Source organism: Oncorhynchus masou, chromosome 1 (genome assembly GCF_036934945.1).
Source record: "Oncorhynchus masou masou isolate Uvic2021 chromosome 1, UVic_Omas_1.1, whole genome shotgun sequence".
Classification (NCBI taxonomy): Eukaryota; Metazoa; Chordata; class Actinopteri; order Salmoniformes; family Salmonidae; genus Oncorhynchus; species Oncorhynchus masou.
Window position 1 is genome coordinate 38,531,213 of NC_088212.1, and position 17,411 is coordinate 38,548,623.

General features: G+C 44.0%; 2 protein-coding genes and 1 long non-coding RNA gene across 3 annotated transcripts; all 3 read right to left on the reverse strand.

The window, feature by feature from the left end:
• Positions 1–414: 414 nt before the first annotated feature.
• On the reverse strand, positions 415–11,936 carry LOC135543689 (calcium-activated potassium channel subunit alpha-1a-like). The gene is made up of 12 exons (XM_064971058.1): positions 11,932–11,936; positions 8,743–8,829; positions 8,542–8,627; positions 8,045–8,111; positions 7,227–7,362; positions 5,865–6,089; positions 5,143–5,413; positions 4,118–4,216; positions 3,702–3,832; positions 3,019–3,213; positions 1,075–1,178; positions 415–1,005 (listed from the first exon to the last, which is right to left on the reverse strand). Exons 3-12 carry the CDS (start codon positions 8,618–8,620, stop codon positions 876–878), a joined length of 1,437 nt encoding a protein of 478 aa, XP_064827130.1. The 5' UTR covers positions 8,621–8,627; positions 8,743–8,829; positions 11,932–11,936; the 3' UTR covers positions 415–875.
• On the reverse strand, positions 11,654–15,080 carry LOC135543708 (calcium-activated potassium channel subunit alpha-1-like). Its single transcript, XM_064971078.1, has 8 exons — positions 14,805–15,080; positions 14,219–14,310; positions 13,861–13,971; positions 13,647–13,752; positions 13,052–13,134; positions 12,828–12,897; positions 12,548–12,703; positions 11,654–12,286 (listed from the first exon to the last, which is right to left on the reverse strand). Exons 1-8 carry the CDS (start codon positions 14,886–14,888, stop codon positions 11,987–11,989), a joined length of 1,002 nt encoding a protein of 333 aa, XP_064827150.1. The 5' UTR covers positions 14,889–15,080; the 3' UTR covers positions 11,654–11,986.
• Positions 15,081–15,397: 317 nt separating this feature from the next.
• On the reverse strand, positions 15,398–17,356 carry LOC135543727 (uncharacterized). Its single transcript, XR_010456248.1, has 3 exons — positions 17,253–17,356; positions 15,958–16,036; positions 15,398–15,504 (listed from the first exon to the last, which is right to left on the reverse strand). It is a non-coding gene; the product is annotated as an uncharacterized LOC135543727 (long non-coding RNA).
• Between the last annotated feature and the right edge of the window lie 55 nt (positions 17,357–17,411).

Consider the following 17,411-nt stretch of genomic DNA (forward strand, 5'->3'; position numbering starts at 1 on the left):
CCCCGCACTGACAGACACTGACAGGAACGCCACCACCACAAACACACACACACACACACACACACTGACTGGGACGCCACGAGACAAACACACACGCAAACTCAGAGACACACACAGCCCTTGAACCAACTCAAGTACAGCACAGTGTGTGTGTAGAAAAACTTGCCGCAGTTCACCGAAGTTTAAATATAGTTCTATTTTTGCATGTTGACTTAAACAAACCATAAACAAACAAACCATTGGGACGGCAGGTAGCCTAGTGGTTAGAGCGTTGGACTAGTAACCGAAAGGTTGCAAGATCGAATCCCTGAGCTGACAAGGTAAAAATCGGTTGTTCTGCCCCTGAATAAGGCAGTTAACCCACTGTTCCTCGGCCGTCATTGAAAATAATAATTTGTTCTTAACTGACTTGCCTAGTTAAATCAAATATATATATATATTTTCTTTTTATTAAAAATAACGGTATAGGAATAATAAACCATACATGTCAACCTAAAGCTACATTATAAAAACATGTCTCTAACCCTATGCAAACAATAATAGCCAATGTCAAACACTGTCATGTCTCCTACTGTACGGCATTGATATTCATAACCAGTACAGTATAGAAGAAACACTCACAATACAGGTTGTAAATCATCTCTCTCCTAAACTACCACCATTGTGCCCTTGAGCAAGGCACTCCCAGTGTGTCGTGTGTTTGCCTGCGCGTGTGCTTTGCTGTGGTCGGGTACTGTGTCAGCAAAAAGAAGAATTTCCATTCAAAGATGTATAAAGACTTTCTAAAGAGATTTACGTAAATCAAATGAATAGTGTTCCGTTTGGAGTCATTCATCTTGTTGTGTCCAAGCAGAGGGCGGGGGTGTAGGGGAGGTTCATAGGCGGTGACTGATGGTCTTGGCTCTCCTCAGGGTGAGCAGGTGACTCTGGTGGAAGGGTACAGAGCAGAAGACTCTGTCTGAAGGCAACAACGGGAGCTCTGCTGACGGGTTGGTGATTACAAACCTGCAGAGACAGTGGTACAGTAAGTGTGTGCCAACAGCAGAGGGAAGAGCAGCAGCATAGGTAGTGTACCTCTTCATGGAGGGGTTAGGTGGGTCCAGCAGGCGATACAGCCCAAAACACAGGATCTCCAACGAGTCCAGAGCCTGGCAGAACAGCTCCTTGAAGTCCTCACACTGCAGAGGATATGGATGATAGGGAATCACTGGGACGTGTGTGTAGGTGGGCCTGTTTCTAGAACCGATGCACTGTGGGTTAGTGTGTGTGTGTCTATATACACTGAGTGGACAAAGCATTAGGAACACCTTCCTCATTTTGAGTTGCAGCCAGCCCCCCCCCCCACCTTTCCCTCAGAACAGCTTCAATTCGTCGGGGCATGGACTCTACGAGGTGTCGAAAGCGTTCCACAGGGATACTGGCCCATGTCGACTCCAATGCTTCCCACAATTGTGTCAAGGTTGGCTGGATGTCCTTTTGGGTGGTGCACCATTCTTGATCCACACGGGAAACGGTTGAGCCCTCCACTACTAAACCCCAGTTCAAAGGCACTCTTTTGTCTTAGCCATTTTAAAATATGTATTTAACTAGGCATTCCCCCTCTGAGTGGCCCACATGCAAAATCCATGTCTCCATTGTCTCAAGGCTTACAAAATACTACTCTAACCTGTCTCCACTCCTTAATCGACACTGATTGAAGTGGATTTAAGTGACATCAATAAGGAATCATAGCTTTCACCTGGATTTACCTGGTCAATATATGTCAGAGAAAGAGCAACTCCTCCTAATGTTTTGTACACTCAGTGTAGATGTGTGTCCATATAGGTGTATACTGCATGACCAAAAGTATGTGGACCCCTGCTCGTTGAACATCTCATTCCAAAGTCATGGGCATTAATATGGAGTTGGTCCCCACTTTGCCGCTATAACAGCCTCCACTCTTCTAGGAAGGCTTTCCACTAGATGTTGGAACATTGCTGCGGGGGCTTGCTTCCATTCAGCCACAAGAACATTAGTGAGGTCAGGCACTAATGTTGGGCGATTAGGCTTGGCTCACAGTTGGCGTTCCAATTCATCCCAAAGGTGTTCGATGGGGTTGAGGTCAGGGCTCTGTGCAGGCCAGTCAAGTTCTTCCAAACCAATCTCGACAAACCATTTCTGTATGGACCTTGCTTTGTGCACAGGGCTATTGTCATGCTGAAACAGTAAAGGGCCTTCCCTAAACTGTTTCCACAAAGTTGGAAGCACAGATTCGTCATTGTATGCTGAAGCGTTAAGATTTTCCTTCACTGGAACTAAGGGGCCTCATCACGACTCAGGATAAGACCCAGATGTGGATAGTACGATTCTCTGAATATTTATTATAACAAAGTTGGCCGGCAAAAGGCAGGTCGTTGGCAGGCAGAGGTTTGTAAACCAGGGTCAGGACAGGCAGAAGGTCAGAACCGGGAATACTAAAAAACAAAAACTTGAGAACAGGAAAAACAGGAAACACGCTGGTATGACCTGACAAGACAAGACGAACTGCCAACAGACAAACAGAAAATGCAGGTATAAATACACTGGAGACAATGGGGAAAAATGGAGGGTACCTGGTGGGGGGTGGAGACAAGCACAAGACAGATGAAACAGATCAGGGGGATGACAGGCCTAGCCAAACCATGAACCGAAGCAGTCCCGTTCTCGTGTGAGCTTGTCTGACCTACCACTTCGTTCCTGAGCTGTTGTTGCTCCTAAACATTTCCACTTCACAATAACAGTACTTACAGTTGACCACGGCAGGGCACAAATTTAACAGACTGATTGTTGGAAAGGTGGCACGTTGAAAGTCATTGACTTCTTCAGTATGGGCCATTCTACGTCCAATGTTTGGCTATGGATATTGCATGGCTGTGTACTCGATTTTATACACCTGTCAGCAAAGGGTGCATTTGAAATCACCAAATACACTAATTTGAAGTGTCCACATACTTTTGTATACATAGTGTATGTCTGTGCGTGTTAGTAGTAGAAACTCACAGCGAGGCTGCAGAGAGGCTTATCCTGCAGTGCCAACTGTGCCAGTTTGGAGCGTTGGCGCAGCGCCCACATCTTCACGGACATCTCCCCTCCCCGCAGCTGGTTGTCCTCTGCCAGCTGGGCCTCCAGTAAGGGGGTGTCGCCACCCGTCACCAGCGTACAGATCAGACCAGGCACGTTGGCGTTGAAGTACGTCTACACACCACACAGACAGATCACAAGGTTAGATCAAATTAGTTATTGGTTCTTTTAGCTAACCCTCAGCTCACAGTGACACGGTGTGTTCTACCCAAGGCCAATAACTAGAAATAGAGTTCCCCCGCCCTGTTAAAATATACAGGCAGTTTTTCAGGTTAGTTGACTGGTTAGCTAGCTATCTTGGGGAGGCTATCAATCGTCCACCATCTTTGGTGCTTCAAATGCATCATCTTATAGCATTGAGAAAAGTAAAACATAAGTGGTATCATGCGTCCCAATGGTAATAATACTTTCAAGCCATGAATTATAGCGCTATTATAAGCAACTAAGTAGTACAACTATTGATGAATTACTATTGCTATGGATTGAATGCTTTCCAAATTGCTATGGCTATGCCTATGGATAGCTGGTCAAAAATAGTGCCCTATATAGGAAATAGGGTGCAACTTAGTACTCGGCCGTTGTGTCCTGTTCTGTCTACTCACGGCTGCCATGAGAGAGTCCAGTAGGTCGACAGAGAAGACGGAGCCTACAGAGAAGGCCTGGCTCAGTGTCAGGCTGGAGGAGTCCTCTTGGCTGTCCGCCTCGTTCACAAAGCACACGTTAGAGCTGTTCACTGGGGGAGAAAGGGACTAGTTAGTAGCCTAATTACAGTACAGTCATTATAGAGGTCAGTGAAAGTTTCTGATTGGTCTAAAAGTTTTCATTTAAACAGGGATCGCTGTGAATAATACTACTGTACTTTAAAAAAAATTTAGAATCAATTGTCGCCATTCATCTATAACTACGTGGTATTTACTGGTTTTCTCTGACCATGTGACCAGACCAGGAACGTCAGGAAAAAAAATCCTGTCCCTGTTTCGATGTAGCAAAGCACTAGGGAGTGAAATTGGCACAATACCCAGCTCTACCAGCAGAGGGACAGTGGTGCCGGCGCTGTGAGCAGGGGTGACCTCAGCCTTCTCGGGTATCGTAGGGATGTGGGAAAAGTCGAGTGTGTCTGCACAACACAACACATGTTACAATGTGGCACAAACTGAACACAACAACTACAGAAGTATAAATCAGTGATACACATCTATACCATTTTGACTTTACATTTTGGTCATTTTAGCAGACGCTCTTATAGTCAGTCAGGGTAATCAACTAAGGTAAAACCTTCAAACGAATGGGATTCCCAAAAGCATTTGCATAACATGATTGGTAAAACAGTGATTATTTTGTCATTAAACACGTGAACATTTCCGGTATTAGTGTGTATTACTAGGACATTATGCACCAATGTCCCCTACAAAACAATAACCCAACCTCAACACACACACACACACACACACACACACACTCCTGTAGAACAGATAAACAGTCATTGATTGGCAGCCCAGGCGGGTCGGTCCAGCCACTGTATGGCTCCAGTGAGACAGCATGCCTTAATTATGGATTAATTGTGTCATTAGCACATTCTGCTGTTGGCGACACATTGAGCCTGTCAAGGTTAATTACTGGAACATGTTTATTTTCTGTCAGCTTCTGTGGCAGGCTGTCGCGTACACACACACACACACACACAGACACAACACACAACACACAGAAACGCTGAGGTTCACACACATACACACCATTCGCTCACACAATTCCTGGAACATTTCTGCTCAGCCTTCAGGACTTTCCCTCAGCCCCTGTCTGTCTGTCTGTCTGACCACAATCTGTATGGCGCTCATACCACGGACATGACACACCACACACTCTTCACAGACAATATAAACACACACACACACACACACACACAATCTCTCCTCTCACACTGAGAGTCCAGCCTTGAGCCAAGCCAACTAATCGAATATTAAAGCAGCCAACAAACATTTAACAGTAATATTCTCCCAGCCCCCTGAACATTCTCCATGAATCTCTCTGGTCCCTCTCACTGACCGTGGCTCGGACCATGGCTATGACCACCAAACCCATGACCAAGCTCCAGCCCCTGTCCGTGGCCGTGACTTTGAGTGTGACTGAGTGTGCAGCGTGGGCCTGGCTCGGGGCTGAAGCGAATGTGGTAGAGGTTGACACAGAAGTGGATGGTCTCCTTATCCTGCATGGAGGGCTCAATGTCGCTGGAGCAGGACAGAGAGCTGAGGACCACCACCATAGCACAGCGCTCCACACTCAACGCACGCAGGTCTGCCCCACACAGAGGAGAGCCCTGGGGGAGAGAGTGGGGAGGGGGGAGACGGAATGAGAATAGGGATGGGGTGAGGGGACAGGGTTAGTCAGGCAAGGCTAGACGACTGATACGTTCTATAGTCCCTAGACACCTCTTCTACCTAGTTAGTCTCTTTACTAGGCATTCTAACGAATAGAGAATCCTGACCAGTGGAGGCTGGTGGGAGAAGCTACAGGAGGACGGGCTCATTGTAATGACTGGAATGGAATGGTATCAAGCACATCAAACATATGGACCCCCCCCCCCCCGTTCCGTTTATTCTATTCCAGCCATTGCAATAAGCCTGTCATCTTATAGCTCATACCACCAGCCTCCTCTGATCCTGACCTATGCCTGTCGTGTATGTCAGCAAAAAGTCAAGTTTCTGTAGAATAATAATGGATAGATTTCAGATCTATTATAGAGTATTCCCACATGTCCAGAGACTCACAGGCAGGAAGTAGATGTGGGGGAAGTATTGTATGTTGGGCCACTCCCTGCTGAAGTAGTGTGGGTCTCCCAGGAAGACGACCATCCTCAGCTCTGGGGCCGTCAGGCTGCTGGCCCTCAGCGGCATCATGAAGTCCCCCAGGCCCAGCAGGCTGGAGCCCCCGTCCCCAAAGACACACACCACCACGTGGTCCTGCAGTGCCAGGGTACTGGCACTCTGTCTGGTCTGAGGAGGATACACACAGACACACACAAATGCATGACTGGAGATGTTTATTATGTTATTATTACATGCATGTACTCTAGCTGGCTAGGTACAAGTAAGCTAGTGTCAGTGTGTGAGACAGTGAGTGTGTTCCTAATAGTGCTGAGAAATTAGTACTTTTTGAGGACGGTTAGGGTTCGGTTTCGGTTCGATTCTTAGAAAATGATCACGGTTTTTCATTTCAGCTTTAAAAAAAAATACTTTTGAAAAATGTACATTCCAAAGCCAAATATAGTGAACATTCAATTGCCAAAACATTGAAAATATTCCATTGTCTCCGTCTAGTCCACATTGGGTAGACATCAACAGAAACATTTTAAATTATTTTATTTAAATTACTATTTTATTTGATGACTTTATTATTTTTAAAGTGATCATCTCTGTTCAGTCAGTAGCAGCCATTCAGCCAGCCAGACAACATTATCTCTGTGCACCCCAAACTGTACTGTCTTCAGTCCTCCTATTTAGCTCGTCTAGACTGCCTAAATATGCTGCAGAGCTGTCTGATGAAATCATTTAGCGAGTTCTTCAAAGTAGATAACACACACTTTCAGGAATCAATCAAATCAAATGTATTTATAAAGCCCTTTTTACATCAGCCAATGTCACAAAGTCCTATACAGAAACCCAACCTAAAACCCCAAACCGCAAGCAATGCAGATGTAGAAGCACTGTTTCTATCCCTCTCTCTCTTCTTGTTGTGTTGTGTACGTTCCTCTCTCATGCAGTCTAGGCGCTCTGTGTGTATCTTACCAAACATAGCAAGCGTAAAAGTGTTCGAGACAGAAATAACAGGCGCAATGGATTATGGTCATTGTAGTTAATTAAGGCGTTTCTGCGCTGAACTAGGTTGAATATTTGCTTAATGAAAACTACAACTCCCTTCAGCCCAGAGTCGCACATAGTTCTTGACTTGATTTCTCTCGTGAATTATTTGATTTCTCTCTAGAGAAACGACACGTTGGGCTCACACAAAAAAATAAACTAGATAGAATTCAAGTAATTGAACCGACGTCGGTCAATTAGTTGTTTAATAACCGGAATAAAAAATACATGTTAATCGCTCACCATTAGTGCCTGATTGCCTATCTGTCTTACCAGTGAGATGTCCTTCAGGGGAACAGGTGGGCACCAGTGGAACAGTCCTGTAGAGTCCAGCCCCACCTCCTGCTGCTCTTCCTGCTGCTGCTGCTCCCACACACACTCCCTCTCTCGAAGAGTCTCTCCCTCTGGGCTACAGCAGAGGACACACACACAAACACAAGCCTCAGAGAGTGTAGGGAAGGAAGAAAGGGTGGAGGGAGAGAAGACAGGAGAGGCACACAGACTCATGCATGCAGACATATTACATATACACTGTCCAACCACCCTGGATGTCAAGAGCACAAAAGGGAAAATTAAAGGTATCCACTTGGGTAGTGGAATCACAGATAAAAAAGGGTGGTGACGAGATCGGATAGACGGAGAGAGATAAAGAAAGAGAGGGAGACAGGAGTGAGAGGGATGAGGGGGAAGAGAGAGAGAAAAGAGAGACACAGAGATAGAAAGAGAGAGAGAGCAGGGAACTACAATTTATTTAATCTGTATTCTGCTCACTAACTTACCTTCTGACCGTGCTCTCTCCTCCCCCCTCTCTTCTCCTCCCTCTCTGTCCTCTGACAGGATCTCCCAATATTAATGCCCAGAATGGGTTGAGTGAGGCGGCTGGGGAGCCGGCCCATTAATCAGCCTGTCAATCCCAGCTTGCTATTCCACTGTGCTCAGCTGTCCAGGACATAGCCTGCCCGCCCGCCCGCCCGCACCAGGCAGCCTCCACTAATGACAGTGTGATATATCATGGTGAGTTTTAAATTAAGTATTTGTCTCAGCATGTTCAAAACAAACATATTCCTGTGTAGAAGGCTGTGATTTTTCACCTGAAGGGCAGAACTCCCAGTGATGGACGTCTGAAGCCTAGACTCATGGCGGAGGTGTTAGATGAGACTGATGGGACACACACACACGCGCACGCACATGACACACACACACAGATGAGAAACACACGGGTGAGAGACAGTCTTGCGGGTCAGACACACCCATAGGTGACAGACAGGCACATAAGAGACATAGAAGGGTGACAGACAGCCATTCTGAGTCTCTGCTCTGTGTGAAAATGTGTAATGAGGCGAACAGGACAGACAGAGGCGCATGGTGCTTTCTACTAATATAGGTCCTAAAGAAAAGCCTGATTTTTCAGCCCAGTGGAGAAAAGTGGGATGATGACTCCCCCTAGTGGAGGAGTTCGAGACTGCACCATCTCTGCACCTCTCAACATGCCGCCTCAGTTGCTTTGCTTCTTGTGAAACTGAGGTTAGTACTAAAAAGGTCTGCGAGTCTAAAAAGGCTTGTCTTGGTCATTGCATTGTTGCCGTACCATCTTTCTGCTCAGTGCACCTGCAGGGTCTCATCCTGGGCAAATCCTTGATGTCTCTGTGACACACAGAGCAGTACATACTCGCCCTGACAAACACACAGGTACGCAAAAATGACTAACATGAATACTCCCACTCCCTACATACAGAAGTATTTGAGTCAAGGCTCTAGTTTCTGAACTAATATTAGAGTGGCACAGTACCTTCTGGCATCACTGGCATTGCTGGCTATGAGGAAACCCAGAGTCCACAGCTTTATTTTGATGTGACTGGGAGGATTTACCAACACACTGAGAAACAACAAAACAACTTTAACAAGCAGGAAGCAGCCCATCCACAAAACTACAGTTAATGTGTAAAATAATCACATACCTGTAAGCATTATAAAAATGACTGTCTACTACTACTACTGCCGCCTCTAACACTGCTACAACGACCACAGATAGAACAATGAAACAGATATTTTACTGTATAAATGTGAAGCATCTGCTTCGCATTTCCACTCACTACCAAATATGGTAGTGAAAGGAAGCCCACTGGCGGGCAGTGGGAGAAGATGGAACGAGACGGATTTTAACAGACATTTTGCAAGTTTTCTCATCGATTAAACATTTGATTTCAATACAGTTTTCTATTCCCAAAACTAGAATCTGTTTAGAACAGAGTGGACTAAGATTTGTAGACTTTACCCTTTACAAACGTTTTTTTTTAAATTGCGTTGTTTAGAAGGACTGCAAAGGAAAATTGAGTTATTGCACACTTGACTAAGTAGGCGTTCCCTAACGGAAATATGCAGATAATGGTAGAACGCGCCAATAGGATCTCTCTAGCTCGTGCTTGGCTCTACCCCCCTCCTTGCATGTTCTGCCCACTATGGTTCATTTGCTCCCATTGGAAACAACTGGCTGTGGTTGATCTTGGTTGAGTTCTAAAAATCTTTGCTTCTACTACTACTACTACTACTGCTCCTGCTACTACAGGAAGAGTGGGGATCCTTAATAAATACAAATACTACTACTACTACTACTACTACTATGCTACAACTGCTGCTGCTACTACTACTACAGGAAGAGTGGGGATCCTTAATAAATACAAATACTACTGCTGCTGCTACTACAACTACTACTACTGTTACTGATACTACTACTACTTCTGCTGCTCCTGCTACTACAGGAAGAGTGGGGATCCTTAATAAATACAAATACTACTACTACTACTACTACTACTACTATGCTACGACTGCTGCTGCTACTACTACTACTACAGGAAGAGTGGGGATCCTTAATAAATACAAATACTACTGCTGCTGCTACGACTACTACTACTACTACTGTTACTACTACTACTACAGGAAGAGTGGGGATCCTTAATAAATACAAATACTACTGCTGCTGCTACTACAACTTCTACTACTACTGCTGTTACTGATACTACTACTACTTCTGCTGCTCCTGCTACTACAGGAAGAGTGGGGATCCTTAATAAATACAAATACTACTGCTGCTGCTACGACTACTACTACTGTTATGCCTGCCTCTACTACTACTACTACTACTACAACTACAGGAAGAGTGGAGATCCTTAATAAATACAAATACTACTGCTGCTACTACTACTGTTACTACTGCTGCTACTACTACTACTACTACTACTGCTATTACAGGAAGAGTGGAGATCCTTAATAAATACAAATACTACTGCTGCTACTACTACTGTTACTACTGCTGCTACTACTACTACTACTACTACTACTGCTATTACAGGAAGAGTGGAGATCCTTAATAAATACAAATACTACTGATGCTACTACTACTGTTACTACTGCTGCTACTACTACTACTACTATTACAGGAAGAGTGGAGATCCTTAATAAATACAAATACTACTGCTGCTACTACTACTGTTACTACTGCTGCTACTACTACTACAGGAAGAGTGGAGATCCGTAATAAACACAAAAACTACTGCTACTACTATATGAAGAGTGGGGATCCATAATTAATACAAATACAACTGCTGCTACTGAAACTACTACTACTTCTACTGCTCCTGCTTCTACAGGAAGAGTGGGGATCCTTAATAAATACAAATACTACTACTACTACCACTACTACTACTGTTACTACTGCTGCTACTACTTCTACTGCTACTACTACTACAGGAAGAGTGGGGATCCTTAATAAATACAAATACTACTACTACTACCACTACTACTACTGTTACTACTGCTGCTACTACTACTACAGGAAGAGTGGAGATCCGTAATAAACACAAAAACTACTGCTACTACTATATGAAGAGTGGGGATCCATAATTAATACAAATACAACTGCTGCTACTGAAACTACTACTACTTCTACTGCTCCTGCTTCTACAGGAAGAGTGGGGATCCTTAATAAATACAAATACTACTACTGCTACCACTACTACTACTGTTACTACTGCTGCTACTACTACTGCTACTACTACTACTACAGGAAGAGTGGAGATCCTTAATAAATACATATACTACTGCTGCTACTACTACTACTGTTACTACTGCTGCTACTACTACTACTACTATTACAGGAAGAGTGGAGATCCATAATAAACACAAATACTACTGCTACTACTACAGGAAGAGTGGGGATCCTTAATTAATACAAATACTACTACTACTACAGGAAGAGTGGGGATCCTTAATTAATACAAATACTACTGCTGCTACTGAAACTACTACTACTTCTACTGCTCCTGCTACTACAGGAAGAGTGGGGATCCTTAATAAATACAAATACTACTACTACTACCACTACTACTACTGTTACTACTGCTGCTACTACTACTGCTACTACTACTACTACAGGAAGAGTGGAGATCCTTAATAAATACAAATACTACTGCTGCTACTACTACTACTGTTACTACTGCTGCTACTACTACTACTATTACAGGAAGAGTGGAGATCCGTAATAAACACAAATACTACTGCTACTACTACAGGAAGAGTGGGGATCCTTAATTAATACAAATAATACTACTACTACTACAGGAAGAGTGGGGATCCTTAATAATTACCAATACTACTGCTGCTACGCCTACTACTACTACTGTTACTACTGCTGCTACTACTACTACTACTACAGGAAGAGTGGGGATCCTTAATTAATACAAATACTACTGCTGCTACTGAAACTACTACTACTTCTACTGCTCCTGCTACTACAGGAAGAGTGGGGATCCTTAATAATGACCAATACTACTACTACTATGCTATGTCTGCTGCTGCTACTACTACTACTACTACAGGAAGAGTGGAGATCCTTAATAAATACAAATACTACTGCTACTACTACAGGAAGAGTGGGGATCCTTAATTAATACAAATACTACTACTGCTACAAGTTACTTACTTGAAATCTTGGTCTCCGCTCTGATACTCAATCCCAATCAACAGCAACCTCAGCTTCAGGAAACATAGCCTGACACACAGACAGGCAGACAGGCACACAAGCAGACAGGCAGGCACACAAGCAGACAGGCACACAAGCAGACAGGCAGGCAGACATGCACACAGGCAGGCAGATAGAGAGAGATCATGTTTGTTTGTAGTAATAGAACACTGATATGTCTCTCTGTAGCAGACTGACAAACTGACTTGCTGGCCTGAGCAAAGGACATCCCTATGAAGGAGGGGGACAGGTGCTCTGTGTAGATCTCATTGTAGAGGCCCTCTCTGTACAGGTTCTGCCAGGTGTCTCCGTCCTGCTGTAAAACAAAATGGCAACAGAGATTCAGTAGCAACAGAGATACTTGATAAAAAAGTACAGCACTGTGATGGGTTCTAGTATAACAGTTAAAGCTCCTGACTTCAGACCACTTACCCCCTGGTGACAGGGGTTGGAGCCATGTCTCTCGGCTAAGTCTGACTGTGCCTCCATCTCCCTCTCTGCTCTCCCACCCGGCTTTCAAAAATCCATTCAAATACTTAGTAAAGGATCAGAATAGTGCACTTTATTGTTGACATACCTCAATCTCACTCTGCATGGTGAACAGGTTGGTCAACAGCGTGGAGAGGCCAGGCACCAGGCAGCTCTGAGACATGAAACCCAGTTTGAGCTCTGCCAGGCAGATCACTGCATCACCTCGACTCCAGTCCCAGTTAGGCACGTTCTGCAGGAACGCCTTGGGAGCACACACACACACACACACACACACACACACACACATGACACATGACACATCATCTAGCAACAGTAGCCATACTTGTTTGTAAGATGTATATAGGCATCGGGGACAGGCAGCCTACCTTACTGTTGTGCTTCAGCATCTGAACTATAATCCTGGTGTTGGGACAATACTGTTTGATGGAGATCACCCTGACAGAGGACAAACACATGTTGTTTTATCTTATTAGTTATATTTTGCCGTGTGTCAGAAAGGATAACAAGGTAGAGAGCAGGTGAACGTGTGTGTGTGCGCGCGCGCGTGTGCCTGTCTAGCTATGTGTGCATGCACCTGAGCCCTGCCTACCTCATGAGATTGGCAGCGTCCTCCTTATGCTGGTCTGAGGTGAACCTGTCACAGATGATCAGGCAAGCTCCTGCTTTATGCATCTACACACAGAGGATAGCATCAAGCCAGTGCTACCATGTACCACAGTCACTAAGCCATCATTACTCTGCATCCCTGTGTCCCTCCTGTACCCTTCCCAGTGTACGTGTCTCCCTCTCTGTGTTGGCGACCTAGTTGTACGTGGTAAGCAGAGGCTAGCCAGTAACTTCTAGCCACTGTGGTGACGTTTTACCTTCCGGAGATCTAAGAGCCGACAGTAGCTCCAGGAGGAACAAGCTAGCTTCTTGCTCTAGATTCCACAACTGTGTACAGTTGGCTCGGAGTACAAATGCTAATGTTAGCATCCGACTGCTAGATGGTAGTATGTTCAGTAGCACGCTCAGTCAAGTCGAAGAGTTTGTCTGGACAAAAATGATTACACAACCATTGTGTGGTGTCCCCACAATTGGTGTGTCTTATAATATTTGTGTGCAGACTAACTTGTATCAAAACAGTTGTGTCAAATGTGTTGTATGTCCGTTATCCAAACTGAGTGTGTACTTGGCTCCAGTACCTTAACTCTCTCCATGTCTCTCCTCTGCATCACTGAGCCCTGGTAGAAGGTGACCTTCAGGAACCACCTCAGGAAGAAAGCCTCCAGCTCCTGGTTAGGACGGAAGCTGGCAAAGGCAGAGATAGCAGTGTCTGAAACGGGACCCTAATCCCTATGTAGTGCACAACATTTGACGAGGGCCCAGGTTGGGCTCAAAGGTAACGCTGTGACTCACTTTCCCAGGAAGAGCACCTTGACGTCGACCTCTCCCCTGTCCTCATGTAGAAAATCTTTCATGAAGGCAGAGGCGCTGCTCAGAGTGATGTGACCACACACCACCACATGGCTAGCGCGCACGCACGCACGCACGCACACACGGAGGAACATTAACACGGATGGGTGGAGATAGAACGAGAGAAAGACTATTAACATTCTAAGAAGCATTATATCAGATATACTGAGGATTTAGTCGTTTTTGTTTAGGTGCAGTGTATATTATCATGTTGTGTGACATAAGAATGTACCTTGTAGCTGCTACTACACCAACTGTTTTATTTTGGTCATCTCCGATAAACTGTAGTAAGATGACTCACGTCTTGCCTGAGACACCCGTGAAGCTTCCATCAAACCTCTTCCTGTTGATGATGATCTGAACCACCTCTGGGACAAAGTTGGCAAACAGACCCTGAGAGAGAAAGAGAGAGACATGATGTGTATCTAAATCACATCCACAATGGACCACTGACAGTGATGCATCCCAAATGGCACCATATTCCCTATGAAGTGCACTACTTTTGACCAGAACCCTATGGGCCCTGTTCAAAAGTAGTGAGCTATATAAGGCAGGGATGGGCAACTTTGAAAGAAATCTGTAGTTTGCGGGTCTGCATACCCACATCCATACCCAGATATGCAGTCAGAGCCAGTCCTAGCCTTTTGGGTGCCCTAAGCAAAATCCCAAAAATGTTAGCTGACATGGGTTAATTTGTTTATTTTGGAAATGTATCCACAGGCCTACAAAATGGGGGGCCACGGACCGCATCCCTGATATAGGGGGGATTGGGTGCCATTCGGGAAGCAGACAGTAGCTTTCATTGATTGGATTTCCATAGCACTTTCCTATGCTGAAAGACTCTTTACATTGTATGGGGGGAGTCAATACTGTCTTATGAGATGTACCAGTCCAATAAAAATGAAGATGATGACGAAGAGGCGTCCCAGGGTCGTCCTCAACTCCACGTCACCATAGCCCACCGTTGACATGGTAACAACCAGGAAGTAAACACACTCAAAGTAGTGGAGAGGTTGGGGGTTGGAGAAGTCCAGCCAGGGGTCACCTGAGTTCTCCAGCTGCAGCAAGACCAGGTCTCATGAGAGAGAGTGGTTAAAGTTGAGATCTGCATAAGGTGAAACAGTGCCACTGGTCGCCCCAGGCCTTTTGTTATTGTTTTGTTTATGAAACAGAGGAGATGAGCATCCAGCATTGTGGTAAAAAAAATCATCTGAGTACACACTCTACTATTCTATCGCGCGTTCAATGATGTCCAACTTCATTTTTGTTGTTGAAGTATTGTCTTTGTTGTTATAATATCGCAAACAGACATTGTAGTTTCACCGCTACGGATTCCAGCTTTAACGTTAGCAGAATTACTCATTTTAGTATTAGTTGAATTACTCATAAACACACATTTACAACATTAGTGCAATAGTGCCTCAATTGTCTTTCAAAATGGTTTGCTTATTTCTCTATGAATGTAAAGAGTGTGGAGCGAACCAAGACGAATGGAAATGACACAAACACACCAGGTGGATGAAACCAGCTGAGGTCAGCAATGTGCCTGTTAGGATGGCAACCAGGCGGGAGAGTTTCAGAGTGGTGCTGGGAATACAGAGTGACAGAAAATGTGAGTGGGACTGAGAGAATGTGTGAGAGAGTGAGAAAGTTCAATTGTATTAACAGGCAGACATGCATTTAAAACAAGTCACATTGCTTGTATCTCATACATGCTGAAAATGTGAAAGTCAATGGAATCATCATCCTACTTTTCATCCCTGTTCCGGCCTCTATTTGATGCACATTTGATGGAAATTGCACATTGTAAATATGGTACTGGATGGACCCTGTATATAGTATTCTTACTTACTTTATCATTTTCTTCTTTATTTATAGATTGTGTGTGTTTTTGTTATATCTCATTTTTAGTATTACATCGTTATTGATTACTGCATTGTTGGGGTTAGAGCTTGCAAGAAAGACATTTCACTGTACTTGTGCATGTGACATTTAAACTTGAAACTTGATGTAGATGTACCATATGTGTTGCTGTGTTACCTGTTGCTGTTGAAGACGTTGAGAATCTGCAGAACGACTGGTAACTCCAGTATGTGCAGAGCTCTGATGAACCTCAGACCTGGGCCAGATATACAAAATAAGGCATTAGCTTATAGGGTTGCAAAATTACAGTAAATTACTGTATAAATGTGTAGGCCAACACGTATAAGTGTGTAGGCCAACTGTATGTGGGTCGTTCCACCAATTCGGTGCCTTTAGAGAAGTGTAACTTGGTAAAAAAAAAAATTACGTTTGATTTCACCTAATTTTAACATTTTGTCATAATGCCTATATTCAACAAGTTTTCCCATCGCAAGAGGTTAAATTTAAATAGTATAGTAAGTGCCAAATAAAGTTACAGGGTTGACTGTAACCGGGTTGACGATGTCATCTTTAATCAGCCATAAATCCCATTGTGACAGGGAGAATGGAAGCTTGTTGTGTGCAACAGGGAGTGGAAATTGAATGCAAGCTTCACAAAAAAAAATCAATTGTAAAAAAATAAAAATAAATCTAGCCTATGGGTAACTGGATTGACATGTTATGCTCGACCAACTCATTATTTTACCACAAAATGGCCAAAAAGAGTAGAACCACCTGCTTTTACACAATGTTGTGACTATTATATGTTCAATGTTTCTTTTGATATAAATATTGTAAAAGGAATTATTTGACCAAATTAAAATGAGAGTTCAGTTCACGTAACAGGGTTGACCTTAAAATGAGGGGCCAACATAAATTAATCACTAATGACATTAAATAAATAATAATCTTCAGAAATTACTTTGTCAAAGCAAACAAAATAACTAGGGCTTTACGGCGGTGAAACTTGGGAGAAATGTTGGGGTTAAGTGGGTTAGAATCTTCCTAGAAGTGACAGAGGGCGCACAGCTGGAATGGTCAAAATCATGAATTTTGGCACTTTAGCAAGTATGTCAGAGGAGGCTGGTGGGGGAGCTATAGGAGGAAAAGCTAATGGTGATGGCTGGAATGGAATAATGGAAATGTATCAAACATAGAGAAACAATATGTTTGAATCTATTCCATTATTCCTTTCCAGCCATTACAATGAGCCTGTCCTCATATAGCTCATCCCACCAGCCTCCTCTGGTCTTTATTCATATAAAACAATCGGATTAATTGAATTCTCCATGTGGTCTATTTTAAAGGGCAATTCATTTAATATACAGTAACAGGCTTTCAAAATGCAATATTGGTTAAATACAATTTATAGTGAAAATATCAGAGGCGCAAAAGGCACTCTTTGTGGAATGACCCATGTATGAGTGTCTTACCCAGCCAGGCTCGACGGGAAAACAGGGTAACAAAGGAAGGAGCAATGGTGAAAAAATCCACCAGGGATCTCAAGTCAACCCAAACCATCAGCTTATCCTGGGCCGCCAAAAACTGGTGAACAATGACACACAGGAAAGACAGAGTAATGCACACTGCCT

Coding starts and splice junctions, on each gene's coding strand:
- LOC135543689 (XM_064971058.1), bottom strand. CDS start 8,620: ATGTACTGCTCTGTGTGTCACAGAGACATCAAGGATTTGCCCAGGATG. Junction 7,363..8,044: donor CTGGGAGTTCTGCCCTTCAG/GTGAAAAATCAC, acceptor CCTCTGCTGTAG/CCCAGAGGGAGAGACTCTTC. Junction 3,833..4,117: donor CCCTCTGCTGGTAGAGCTGG/GTATTGTGCCAA, acceptor TTTCTCCCCCAG/TGAACAGCTCTAACGTGTGC.
- LOC135543708 (XM_064971078.1), bottom strand. CDS start 14,888: ATGTCAACGGTGGGCTATGGTGACGTGGAGTTGAGGACGACCCTGGGA. Junction 12,898..13,051: donor GACGCTGCCAATCTCATGAG/GTAGGCAGGGCT, acceptor GTCCTCTGTCAG/GGTGATCTCCATCAAACAGT. Junction 12,287..12,547: donor CCATGCAGAGTGAGATTGAG/GTATGTCAACAA, acceptor TTTGTTTTACAG/CAGGACGGAGACACCTGGCA.